The sequence below is a fragment of the Bombina bombina genome, chromosome 1 (assembly GCF_027579735.1).
Source record: "Bombina bombina isolate aBomBom1 chromosome 1, aBomBom1.pri, whole genome shotgun sequence".
In the NCBI taxonomy this organism is placed as follows: domain Eukaryota; kingdom Metazoa; phylum Chordata; class Amphibia; order Anura; family Bombinatoridae; genus Bombina; species Bombina bombina.
The window spans coordinates 1,483,642,802-1,483,657,673 of record NC_069499.1 but is presented as its reverse complement, the minus strand read 5'-3'; the positions used below and the strand labels follow the sequence as shown (position 1 = coordinate 1,483,657,673).

The 14,872-nt window shown below is 34.6% G+C and overlaps 1 protein-coding gene across 1 annotated transcript; it reads left to right on the top strand.

Annotated features, from left to right (window-relative positions):
• Positions 1 to 2,115: 2,115 nt before the first annotated feature.
• KCNJ2 (potassium inwardly rectifying channel subfamily J member 2) lies at positions 2,116 to 14,657 on the top strand. Its single transcript, XM_053707166.1, has 2 exons — positions 2,116 to 2,271; positions 10,586 to 14,657. The coding sequence occupies exon 2, from the start codon at positions 10,805 to 10,807 to the stop codon at positions 12,080 to 12,082; it is 1,278 nt and encodes a 425-aa protein (XP_053563141.1). The 5' UTR covers positions 2,116 to 2,271; positions 10,586 to 10,804; the 3' UTR covers positions 12,083 to 14,657.
• The last annotated feature ends 215 nt before the right edge of the window (positions 14,658 to 14,872 follow it).

Sequence of the window (14,872 nt, the reverse complement as noted above, 5' to 3'; positions counted from 1 at the left end):
ATATTTATATAAATATTATGGGTACTTATTGCATTCAGCTACTCTACAGTATAAAACTGCACTTACCTCTATACTTATATAAATATTATGGGTACTTATTGCATTCAGCTACTCTACAGTATACAATTGCACTTACCTCTATATTTATATAAATATTATGGGTACTTATTGCATTCAGCTACTCTACAGTATAAAACTGCACTTACCTCTATACTTATATAAATATTATGGGTACTTATTGCATTCAGCTACTCTACAGTATACAATTGCACATACCTCTATACATATATAAATATTATGGGTACTTATTGCATTCAGCTACTCTACAGTATACAATTGTACTTACCTCTATACTTATATAAATATTATGGGTACTTATTGCATTCAGCTACTCTACAGTATACAATTGCACTTACCTCTATACTTATATAAATATTATGGGTACTTTCAGCTACTCTACAGTATACAATTGCACTTACCTCTATACTTATATAAATATTATGGTACTTATTGCATTCAGCTACTCTACAGTATACAATTGCACTTACCTCTATACTTATATAAATATTATGGTACTTATTGCATTCAGCTACTCTACAGTATAAAATTGCACTTACCTCTATACTTATATAAATATTATGGGTACTTTCAGCTACTCTACAGTATAAAATTGCACTTACCTCTATACTTATATAAATATTATGGGTACGTATTGCATTCAGCTACTCTACAGTATAAAATTGCACTTACCTCTATATTTATATAAATATTATGGGTACTTATTGCATTCAGCTACTATACAGTATAAAATTGCACTTACCTTTATACTTATATAAATATTATGGTACTTTCAGCTACTCTACAGTATAAAATTGCACTTACCTCTATACTTATATAAATATTATGGGTACTTATTGCATTCAGCTACTCTACAGTATACAATTGCACTTACCTCTATACTTATATAAATATTATGGGTACATTCAGCTACTCTACAGTATACAATTGCACTTACCTCTATACTTATATAAATATTATGGGTACATTCAGCTACTCTACAGTATACAATTGTACTTACCTCTATACTTATATAAATATTATGGGTACTTATTGCATTCAGCTACTCTACAGTATAAAATTGCACTTACCTCTATACTTATATAAATATTATGGGTACCTATTGCATTCAGCTACTCTACAGTATACAATTGTACTTACCTCTATACTTATATAAATATTATGGGTACTTATTGCATTCAGCTACTCTACAGTATAAAATTGCACTTACCTCTATACTTATATAAATATTATGGGTACTTATTGCATTCAGCTACTCTACAGTATAAAACTGCACTTACCTCTATACTTATATAAATATTATGGGTACTTATTGCATTCAGCTACTCTACAGTATAAAATTGCACTTACCTCTATACTTATATAAATATTATGGGTACTTATTGCATTCAGCTACTCTACAGTATACAATTGCACTTACCTCTATACTTATATAAATATTATGGGTACATTCAGCTACTCTACAGTATACAATTGCACTTACCTCTATACTTATATAAATATTATGGGTACTTACTGCATTCAGCTACTCTACAGTATAAAATTGCACTCACCCCCATACTTGACTACATATATAAGCACCAATCTAAACTTACTCCTTAGTATAAATGTGCCTATACCAGTGTAGAATGACTCCTCCCACTATAAAAGGCCCCTTCCCGGTTCTCAATAAATAAACTGCCTTGGAACCCAAGTACATAATTTCTCTAAAATCTATAACGATCTCTACTCTCCAGAAAGAAAATGAAGATCTTCCTGATCTCCTGTATAAAACTGCTGGTGGTGCCCCAAAGGGACAACTGCCTATACGCCACAGTATGTAAGTGCCACGGACAACTTCAGTATCCACTCCGTTCCCCCGTCCCGGCGTTTTGATGTGCACTGCAGCACTTAGTTTAGCAACACAGCAGCCCGATCCGCAGCTGCCACTCAAGATGCCCTGCCTTTATCATTGGCTATGGTGCTCACCGGTGGGCGTATCAAACCGGCTAGCTATTTAAAACCACATGGCTCTTGCAAGAGATAGACAGAGGATCTCAATGGGAGTCTGGGTGTTCAGCAGGGTGCTAAGTACCGGGCACAGTGGATTGAAATTTATGGATTTGAGCTGCTGATTGTTTTCTCCAGCATAACACCACTGGATCTTATACAATTTCTTAAATTATATTTTTATGCATCAATTTCAAATACCAGGTAAGCCACTTTCTTTTTTTTTTTTAGTTTTGGTATATACATTACAATTATTTATGCTTATTTGCATAATTAAAAAAATATATATAATCAGTAATCAACAACAGATTAATTCAGGGAAATGCACAATCTAAGCAAAGGGTTAATTTATCCAGGTTTGCTCTGTAGAGGCGCTGAAGGGGTTACTGTCTGCTTTTTTTGGTGATCTCAATTCATCTGGACATATTTTCTTCTGATATCTATATCATGCTTTAGCTAAAAATACATGATCATGCATGCAACAGTTGGACAGGCAGTCAGTGCTTTCTCTATCCAGCATCTGTTTGTGCTCATAAACTCTCTTACAGCAGCTGCTGTGATCCAAGATCTTGCAAGGAGGACACACTACAGTAGTTGGAAATTCTTAAAAGAAAAATAATTCTCAATCACCCACACCAGTTGTTTTTTTTAGACTGACATCTGTGCGCTCTCTCTTCCTTCTTTTCCTGAAAATGCTTTTTCGATTGGTCATTACTTTCCAAAATAAGTGGATTTTGTCCATGATTAAAGAAAAGGACACTGTGGTTTAAATGACTGTTCTTTGAGGAATGTTGCATGATTTTAAATTATGACAGCTGAAATAATGATATGGAAGTGACAGTTTTAAAGGGAACCATTTAGCACTCACTGTGGCTTCAATGCAACATAAAACAGGCATTTTTGCATTGTGCCTGAATTAAAATAACTCTCAATACAGCAGATGATGCTCTTCGTGTTTAACAGGAGGTGATGTAATATTGCCAGATCATTTCCACATAAGACGTTAGACCCTCTGCTCACTTCTGCTTTTGTATAAAACTGTTGTAACTCAATTCTTCTAACAGGGAACTCAGTCTGTTTTAATACATCTTTGTCCCATTCTGCTCTTTAATCCTAACTCAACAATATAAACTAGCCAATAAATTAACCTCAAATATGTAGTGCTGGCTGACTAAACACTTGATCCTGCAAATATCACTATTTCCTCTATAAATTACATCTAGGGTGGCTAAATATGGATTATTTGTGTACTTTTTATGTTTGTTTACTGTTTTTCTTTAAACTGGTGTGAATTTTGGGCAGTTGTTTGTGCACCAGATGTGGCAAGCGACACCAAACCGCTCCAGTGATTTTTCACCTGCCTTTTTCAAGGATAACTATATACCAATATAATCTTGTATTTAAAATAAATGTAAATACATATGTATACACTCATGTCTAGTATGGGTTTTATGAAAGATAGATCATTTTTGGTAATTAAATGTATGAATTCCATAAGCTATTTTATTTATTTCTGTTTAATAACATATTGTCATGATGCATATGCACCACAATACCAAATTATATATACACAGTGTTATAAAACAAGAATATGATTATATGCATGAACATAAATATGCAATCATATGGACATATTCCAGCTGTAAATGTAAAAATAGAAATATGTTTTTCTCTGGTTTATTTATAAATAGATCTATGCAGGTGTTTGTGTTTGGGAGTTGATGATATCACTTACACCACTTAGTATTAGTAATGTAGAGTTTTTCATTTGTTCAAGGTTCATTTTGGATTTCAAATTCTGAGATAATTTTATATGATCCGTACATGTAGATAGCGTCAACGCATAGCCTTATCCAAAGGGCTGGCAGTAAAAGCAGTAGATACTTTTGGATCTGGGTTATGTCAGTTACAAATATGTAAGCTTTTGCTGATCAAATAAGGTGCCCTGTTCTCTAACTTTCCTTGAGATGGCTGAGCCAATAAAACATTAGTTATTGGTATCATTTTAGAGAAGACAGCTGGCCTCTTCTGTTTACAGAGGCAGCAGAGGCTGTCTGTCTGAGGCAGAGTACAGTCACACTGAGGCCCCAGGCTAGCAACGTTGTGTCGTCATTTGGGGACTTTGCAATTCTCTGATCTGCACTACCCTACTAATAACAAGTCACAGTAGCCAAGGACCCAGTCTGAACAGGTTGTACATGTTTGGGCACATCAGACATAGGTTTAGATTCTGTTGCAGGCTTTAATGCACTGCATAATAATGAGATACAATGCTCTCTGGCAGCCAGTGGGTTAAGCTATGCAATAATAATTGCAATAAATTCTGTACTACGCATATCTATATATGTGTGTGTATAAAAGATATATGTTTATAATTCAGCTATAACTAACTGTTGTCAGGTGTATAGATTATGTATTTGTAGTTTCTGTTGACTGAGAAGCTTAGGCACACTTTCCTATTGACACACTTATTAATAGATTACTTGGACAAAGATATGGATGGTGTAAATATTTACATATTGCTCTCCGTGGGTATGACTTTAAAAAATCCCTTTTTGTACTAGCATGGAGATCGTCAGTAGCTGATCTGGTTTAGACACACACAATTCACTAAATGCACTTATAGTCCAAGTGGGTAGTGTCACAGCCTTTGGGCTAATAGTAGACTTGCAACAACTATTGCTATTTGGTGCAGTGGAACAAGTTTTTCTTAAAAAAAAATCATACCAAAAGAATTTATAAGCATGTTCCTGGGGCGATATACTATTACTCTTACCCTAATTAAATTAATCAAAGTGAATATATATATATATATATATATATATATATATGAGATTTATTTGCTTTGGATGCAGGTAATTCAGAATTCTAAGCTATGTTTTATAATTAAGACTCAAATTCCTTAATAAAGAGCCCACTTGTATGTTGGTAACCAACCATTTTTTTCAGTACCTTGTCCCTACTTCCATTAAACCAGCAACATCTGTTTTATCTCCCAGTGCTCATTACAAAGCTGCTGATGTATATAACAAATGATAACCCTAAGGAAAACTTACCTAGTCTTAGTTTTAATATATTGATTTTTTCCAGTGCCTTATGTTCCTCAGTTTTGTTTAAAACTTAATTATATATATATATATATATATTTGCATGGGGATCTATATCTGGGACTAATTAATTCTTCACCTATGGAAAACATTACAGGCGCAGTCCAGCCTCCTGCTATATTTAGATTGAGTACGTTATTAATAGGAGGCTCTGCAAATTGTGGAATTCAAACACATGCCTATTATTTTAGGAAGTCAGTGGTTACAATTCTCCATTCTCAGGCATTCATTCATTCTGAAATCCATTAATGGCCAACAGAAGAAAGATTTAAATCTGGTTTGTTTCCATCAGGCCTCGTAAATATATGCAAAAGGGCAGTGTTACGTTTGCTAGGAGCTTGAGTGACGCCAGAAATGCTTTGAGTGAGTCTGTAGACAAAGTTAAGCAACTGTGTATAAAATAAAAGGCACATGCTAGAGAAAAAGTTACTAGAACAGGTGAATAGCAGACTCAGGGGAAAAGCGAGGAAATGCTACTTTAAAGAAATGATAGTGAAATCAAGCTGGAATAATAGAGGGTTGCCCCTCATTGTCAAATGAGAAACATCATTGTATTTATATCTTGCAGGGCTGGTGAACATGTTTTAGAAATGTTGATATTCAATATATTCCATATACAAGAAGCATTAACATTAAGTTATGCTTAAGCAAGACAAATCACATTGCTCGTTTGTGAACATAGAGATCAAGTCTGGTAGTTGAACAATCTGTGTGTTGCAAAAAGCAAAACTATGGGGAGTAGTTAGTGTGACAACCTAAAATCTGTCACCATGCAACAAGCGTACTCCACATACAGAGCTTGGGGTGTCATGATGCCCCATTGAAAGTCAAAATTCCTTTATGGCTCAGGCAGGAAGAAAAAAAAAAACTAGGAAGTATAGAGATGAAAGTATTGGAGAGTTGGTTAGTGCTCACAGAGTTTTATGTTGCAGATGTGTGTAAGGTTCTAAAGCTAAGAGGTTAAGGCAAATTGGGGTATGCACAGTTCATATTTAACCCTTTTGAAAAACAGGGATTGAGAAATCCTAGGAGCATTTGAGAAACTGATCCTAAAATTTTACTCTTTACTTCATCTTGTATAAATTCCTTTCTTGACTATTAAAATTGTAAAGACCACTATTAACTATTCTGTTGGACTCTTAAGTTTCATATACATTTGTCTACCCCTGGTGTTAAATGAAATGAACTGCATTTTAGTGAGATCATTATATAACATCAAACAATAGTAATGAGTATTTACAGAATCACACTTGTATATTACAGGTACTGCATGCAATAAATCTATCTAACTCAATAGAGATGCTATTATCAGCAGGTTCTTCCACCTTCTAATACATCAGTTTTTGTCCTTATATGTAACAAGCACCATAACCATAAAAATGTAAGGAAACCGAAGACATTATATATTGAGGAACATATATGGTTATAGGAAAGTAGTGATCAATCATTTACTACTCCAAATAATAATATAGGTGATCTCCTACTGAACTTTACACAATGTTAGAAAACCGCCAACAGCCAAAAGTGTTCTATATTAATTTTATACTTAGAAATAGATGCCTGCTGGCAGCACGGTCTGTTGTATTGTATTCCAAGAAAGAAGGATCTGGAAACAGGTGTTAGGAAATAACTTTTTAGTGTTGTGTATCTATTTTTTTTTTATTTATTTTTTTTTTACTTTTTTAAGGTATGCATTCTTTTTTAACACTATAGTGAGGATTTTTTTTTCCTCTAGGATCAGTGTATTAAAATGGTAGGATTTTTAACCCCTTGGCGGTCAGAGCTACTAGATATTAGCATGCAATTTCATTGTAGCTTTGTCTTAACAAGGGTTTAAAAGCCTATTTAAAAGCCTTCTTTGGAAAAACTGGGTATAAAAGTGCAGAAAGGGTTAACAAAAAAGTGTTACTAGCACTAAATACAAGAACTGTATCTTTGATCGATTTGCTAACCTTTTGGCGCAAAGCATTGTTCTTCCCTTTGTGAGACAGATTCAGTACAAATGAGAGAGGAATAACACACATGACAATGTAAAAAAAAATAGAACTGAAAAACAAAAGGTTACGTTTGTAAATGGATATGGAAAGCCCATATTTCCTATCAAGCATTTGAGTGACATGAATGTTAAGCATGTTGTTGTGCTGTAACACAAGAGCGGGTGTTTGCATGCATGCTCCAAAATGCTTACAGAAGGGGGGGATTTTTTCCAATTCAATTAAAAGCAACTGACAAATACAGTGATACAAGTCTATGTGCTGAAACAATGAACTAAGGGCAGGAAGGTCTGGATAGCTACACTGTGCAGCAGAACAAACCAATTTTATTACCTTTTGTTAGGTTTAAACTACATTTGTTAAAATAAATCTCTTAAAGGGACATGAACCCATTTATTTTTTTCAGGAGTCAAATAAAATACAATTTTTCAATTTACTTCTTTGCTGAAGGAGCAGCAATGCACTGCTGGGAGCTAGCTGAACACATCTAGCCAGCCAATCTCAAGAGGCAAATGTGTGCACGCACCAATCACCAGCTGGCTCCCACTAGTGTAGGATATGTATATATTATTTTTCATCTAAGGATACCAATAGAACAAAGTACATTTGAAAATAGAAGTGAACTTTAAAGTGTCTTAAAATAGCATGCTCTATCTAAATTGTGCAAGTTTAATTTTGCCTTTCCTATCCCTTTAATAATAATAATAATAATAATTGTTTATTTAAAGGGACATGAAAACCAAAACATTTTCTTTCATAAATCAGAGCATGCAATTTTAAACAATTTCCAATGTTAGCTTTGTTTTTTTTTTGGTATCTTTTGTTGAAAACCAGGGACCTAAGCTCAGGAGTGTGCACGTATCTGGAGCACTATATAGCAGCAATTTTGCAAGAATTTTGCAAAAGCCCTACATGGCAGCACTATCTCCTGCCCTGCAGTGATCCAGACAGATACCTAGGTATTTCTTCAACAAAGAATACAATTGGAACAAAGCCAATTTGATAATAGAAGTACATTAGAATCTTTTATTAAATATTTATTTATAATATTATAAATTATTTTATTTTTTTGGAGTTTCATATTCCTTTAAGCAGTAAAATTTGTAAATGCACGACTATATGGAAAATTGTAGGCTCATCTAAAAGTCTCCCTAATGAAGAGGGTGCTTCTATAAAATGTGCTAGCTATATGTTTAATTAACTCTTTGGCTGGCAGAGACTGTTTCTTAAGTTTGCATTGCTGGACATTTAGCCATAAAAGGTGTTACATATACAACAACGTCAAAGTTGGATTCAAAGTGAAAAAAAAATCAGTATACGTTTATTATTTAGTTTTTTTTGTTGTTGTTGTTTTTTTTTTCCCACTGCCTTGAGAGAGGCTGGGATTATTCAGAAAACCTTGGCCCTGCAACATTGATTGATATAAAAAAAGCTACGTAATTTATATCTGCTCCTAATTGGCCATAGCAAGAAAGGTAAACAAACTGATGTTTTAAATGGTTTGTCTCTGGACCACAAAACTATTGAATTTACCTAATGATAGTTTTAAATGCTTTAAAAAAAAATGCAATGCAGTCCCTATGTATCTACTATACATACATAAAAAAATATTTTTATTTACCTTTAAGGTAAAAAAACATGACTCTAAATGGAATGTGACAATAAAATCACTAATATTAAAACTAAATGAGGGTAGACTGGCAGGTGTCTTTGCGTGAGAACACAACAGACAAATGACAATTAGACGAGTCAGGAAAGGGACTCTGCCAATCATGGGGTCAGCTTGTGGGTAATGATCAACCAATGAGTTAGGTTAAAAGCCTGTGTGACTCGGAGGAAGATTGCATGCTAAAGACTAATTCTTTCTGATATTAATACCCATGAAACTAATGAGTTTGAGTTTTTTTTTTTCTGGGCAGAAAAGATACAAGGAATCTAATGTCACTGAATATAGAGCGTAGAATAATTTAACATTTTATATACTGTGTGTGTGTAAATATATATATATATATATCCAACCTCTAAAAATATATTCAAATTCTAATCCTGCATGTTGCTAATTAAAGGGATATAAAACCCAAACCATTTATTTTGTGATTTAGACAGAGCATACAATTTAAAAAAGTTTCCAATTTATTTCTCTTATTCGCTTTGTTCCCATGATATTCTTTGTTGAAGAGATACTTACGTAGGTTTCTTGAGCACTACATGGCATGAAATAGTGCTGCCATCTACTGGTCTTGCAAATGGATAGCATTCTTACAAAATCTCTGCCATTTAGTGTTCCAGACAAGTGCACGCTCGTGAGCTTACGTCACTGCTTTTCAACAAAAGACACCAAGAGAACGAAGATAATTTGAAACATAGCAATAGATTTGAAAATTGTTTAAAATTGCATGCTCTATCTGAATCATAAAAGAAAAAATGTGTGTTTCGTATCTCTTTAACTGATGTGATTCTGAGTGAAGCATTTGTTGCCTTTAAGCTTATAGGGGTCAATTTATCAAGCTCCTATGGAGCTTGATGCCCCTTGTTGAAGGCATAACAGAAGTTATGAAGTTAGACCACTGCTCCATAACTTGTCTGCCTGCTCTGAGGCCGCGGACAGAAATCAATACGATCGGGTCGATTGACACACCCTGCTAGTGTCAGATTGGCTGCGAATCTACAGGGGGCGGCATTGCACCAGCAGTACACAAGAACTGCTTGTGCAATGAAGTCGACATTTATCGATGTGCGGCGGACATTATATGCTACTTCGTATTATGCTCGCTCGCACATTGATAAAGTTACCCCATAGAGTTTTCAGGTTTTCACTCTTTAAATTCACCTATTTAGTAGGCAAAGAGTTAAAAGCCAGGGAAGGGATTGAATCTCTTTTATATAGAGACATAGATGTAAGAGATTATGTGCCTCTGTATAAAGACAAATTGGATAACCATTTCTTTTACATTATTTGTTAATCCTTCGTAATTATTCTGCATCTTATTAATAGATTATGGCGTGCTGTTCTATTTTTATCCTTTTCATTTGTACATTCGCGTGGGAGTCCCTCCCTATGTCTTAGTTGCTGCAAAAGGCTTTAATGAGAAGCAAAATTTAATTTTTTCCAAATGCTAATTTCCCTGTACTGAAAAATACTGACGCATTCATGAATGTTAGAATCTATATGTACAAGTTAAAGGTATATAATAACAAAATAAATACATTTTAGCAAAGGTCAGTATTAAAAAAGAGCAGTTTATTTTTTATATTATCTCACTTTTAAATAGCAATTTAGAATTTAAAGATTTTTTTTAAGATCTTCCTTGTTTAAGGCTAATGTTATTTTGCATGAATTATAGATGAATTGAGGAAGAGATGTATAGAGAATTCTGTTTCCTTGTGTTTTGACGTCAAATCTCTGTTTTTTTGCAGAACATGAAATCTACATGACAATGAGAGTCGACTAAGACAGCTGCAAATGCAAGAAGACCATCCTTGGTAGAACCAAGGATCTAAAGAGAAAGAAATCCGTAACTTATTTTTCTCCCCGTGTGTGTCCCCTTTGAGCTTTCAAAACTGTTTCTCCAAAGAGTTTTGCAGAAACTAAGACTGTTTTCAAAAGCAGAAGCACCGCAGTCCACAACAGAAGTGATGGGCAGTGTGCGACCCAACCGTTACAGCGTTGTGTCTTCAGAAGAGGACGGGATGAAGCTGGCCACTTTGGCGGTTGCCAATGGGTATGGAAATGGAAAGAGCAAAATCCATACTAGGCAGCAATGCCGAAGCAGATTTGTGAAGAAAGATGGCCACTGCAATGTTCAGTTCATCAATGTGAGTGAGAAGGGACAGCGTTACCTATCTGATATCTTCACAACATGTGTGGATATTCGTTGGAGGTGGATGCTTGTCATCTTTTGCCTAGCTTTCATCCTCTCCTGGCTTTTCTTCGGCTGTGTATTTTGGCTAATTGCTCTACTTCATGAGGATTTGGGTGCCCCAGAGAATCACAAAGTTTGTGTCACCCAAGTAAGCAGCTTCACAGCAGCCTTCCTCTTTTCTATTGAGACTCAGACAACAATAGGCTATGGCTTCAGATGTGTCACAGATGAATGCCCCATCGCTGTGTTCATGGTAGTTTTCCAGTCGATTGTTGGATGCATCATTGATGCCTTTATCATTGGTGCTGTCATGGCAAAGATGGCCAAACCAAAAAAGAGAAATGAGACTCTTGTGTTTAGTGACAATGCTGTGATTGCTATGAGAGATGGAAAGTTGTGCTTGATGTGGCGTGTAGGCAATCTTCGGAAAAGCCACCTGGTAGAAGCTCATGTGAGGGCACAGCTCCTTAAGTCACGCATCACATCAGAAGGGGAGTACATCCCGTTGGATCAAATAGACATTAATGTTGGTTTTGACAGTGGAATAGACCGAATATTCCTAGTATCCCCAATTACCATTGTCCATGAAATTGATGAAGAGAGTCCCTTGTACGATTTAAGTAAACAAGACCTAGATAACTCTGATTTTGAAATTGTTGTAATATTGGAAGGCATGGTAGAAGCAACAGCAATGACAACCCAGTGTCGGAGCTCCTACTTAGCTAATGAAATCCTTTGGGGACACCGTTATGAACCTGTTCTTTTTGAAGAAAGAAATTATTATAAAGTGGACTATTCTCGTTTTCACAAAACATATGAAGTGCCCAACACACCCCTCTGCAGTGCAAGGGACTTAGCAGAGAAAAAATTCATTATTTCTAACACAAATACTTTTTGTTATGAAAATGAAGTATCTCTCACAAGCAAAGAGGAGGATGGAAGTGACAATGGGGTGCAGGACAGTATGAGCACAGACATGCACCCAGATATGGAACTTCATAACCAAGTTCCCCTTGAGCCTAGGCCTCTTAGACGAGAATCTGAAATATGACTCATAAACTGCTACCTTCAGTTCATCAAATCGGTCAGTCAGCTCTTCATGCTGAACAAAGGCCCAACACAGTTTTCAGAAGTCGGTACTATTGAAAAGGTGTATCAGAGGCAGGCAGATATGAGCAACCAGGGCTAACCTATATGAATGCAGGAAAGTAACTGACATAAAAGGGTAGTGTTGGGTATCTAAGTTGGAACACGTTGTTTGTGTTCCATGTCACTGGACATGCTACCATGATATATTGTGATAAGTTGCTATGTGCTCTGTGAGGATGTTTTGGGTATACAAGGCCACAGTAGGTCATTATAATCTCACAATATTTTGCCTTTCCATCTTAGTCCGGGTTTGCAAACTACAGTGGAAGAGCATGGCCTTCCAGCAGTTGCTCATATGAATATGTGTGGCATGGTTAAAATGATAGACAGCTGGGATATGGAAAGATAGCACTAAAAGTTTCAAAGTGTATCTTAAAGGCACATAATGTGTTGTAAGATAATTATGTATATTGTTATTTTTATGACAAAACTTGAACTTGCAGGCAAGCTTGTTGAATTTTCAACTTCTCTGTAATATTGCTTTATACTGGGAACAAGCCTGTTTTTAATGGCATAACAATAGGCAAATATCTGCCTTAAATTGTAAGCTGCTGCTAACCACATACACCCACTCATTTCTGCTTAGGTGTACTCTCAGTATTGTACCAGTGTTTTGTTTTTTGTTTTTTTCTGTGTTAACCATCAAATGCCAAACTTGTTCTGTGGTGTGTATGTGCGTGTTAATTTTAGTATACATAAATGTGTATAGAATATATAGTATATATGTATATCTATATATTCCACTTGTCCTAGACAAGCACAACACTAGTAATATATATATATATATATATATATATATATATATATATATATATATATATATATATACGTAAAGGGCTGGAAATTTCTACAAGACCTATAGTCCCAGACTAATCAAGTAAAGTAGTCTATCCAATCTTCAAATATACAGACCATTAGATGTGGCATTGCTTGGGCTTTTTGAAATGTCACTATTTCGGAAGTCCATACTGAGCCATCCCTCCTGGTTTATACTGTAATTTTGTAGGAGTTGATAGAGTATATATAAATAACTGGGGATTCTAGCCAATTATTCATTACATTTTATATATTTTTTTAATTATTTAACTAACTACCTAGGTCAATAACCAAAGAAGATGCATTTAGCTAAGCTGAACAAAATGCTTTTAAAATTTTCTTCATTAGCAAACAATACTTTGTATTAATTATTCCCTGTTGGGTGTTTATATATGGACATCTCTTTGTATGCAAAGAAGAGGGTGGGGATTATTCATATATTTATCTCTCTTTTTTGGGAGACTGCAAAAAATCCGAAAATGTTATACATATACTCTTTCCTTCTAAGTATGTTTTAAAAAAAAAATGTGAGGACAAGTGTTTCAATGTTCTAGAATTGTGTTTATGGTACATGGGAGTTGAATTAATAATTTTTTTTATCCCTACATGTACTATAACAAGCAAAGCCTTATAGATAAATATTCTGATTAATAACTAGTTAAATTGCTATCCTATCAAATTTAAAGATCAGTTCTCAAAATAGACTTATTTTGAGATAACTCAGACGTGTACTAAATGTGTTTTCGGGTGTTTGGAAGAAATATAGCTGCTATGTAGCATGTGAATGTTTGCAAAACTAAGGAGAGTTTATTTCCGGAGTAAGGAGAGACAAGAAGGGTGGATTGATCTTGTATCAAAAAATACAAAAAAATGTTGGAAAAAAAGAAAATCTCATTTGGAACTGATGGAATACATTGGAAAAAATGATTATTTGGAGCAGATGATACTGTAAAAGAGTTTTTAATAACTGTAAACATGGAAAAGTGAAATATTTGATTCATTCCTGTAGTTGGCCAGGACATCTTTGGTATGAAGGCCCATATGTGATCCAGATTGACATTTTTCTTTGTGCCAGCTGAAAAAAAAATTACAAAACCCCTTTTAGCACTTTTGCTATTATCTTAAAGGGACATTAAAATGGAACATGTTAATCTCTATAAAATGTTTAATTATGCATAGAATATTTGCCTGACTTTCCTGTAATTTAACTAAAAGAAAATGTTCTACTGATTTTTGAGAGGCTTAACCTTCTGAAGAATTCAGAATTCCTGCAACATGTCGTAAAGGATTTGCTTGAGCAGTGCAGGAACTCAATGGTATATGTTGCTAACTTTGCCAAAACAAAAGAGTTAAGATAAGCATACATTTCTAGTGTATATCCATAAACGCCAAAACATTGGCGTTACAGTACTTAATATCTGACATATACCATGTATATGTATAAAAATGACTTTAACGCCAAGCACAATTAATTTACAACAAGCACAAGTAGATGGGTTAATTCTGTGCATTTGTCTTCAAAAATAATTGTATGAATCATATATGTATTACGGACATCATCCTTTTTGTTTTATAATATAAAAAAAGAGTATGCAGATGTTCTGAACTCTTTTACAGTATCTAGTATTTATATGCCATTAAAAATAATCTTGTTCTAAATATATTGGGGTTTTTTTTCAAACGGAAATCTGTGAAGGTCACATGGCCCTTTAACAAAAGTCCTGCAATGAAAAGGTGGTTATTTTTCTTTTTAAGCATTTTCATTATGATACTTGTTATTCGTAGGGTATTTAAACCAGAACCAATTGGTGTTACGAAAATTTAATGTTATAAAGGTCAACTGAGAAAAAGAAATAGATTCACACAGGGGAACTTC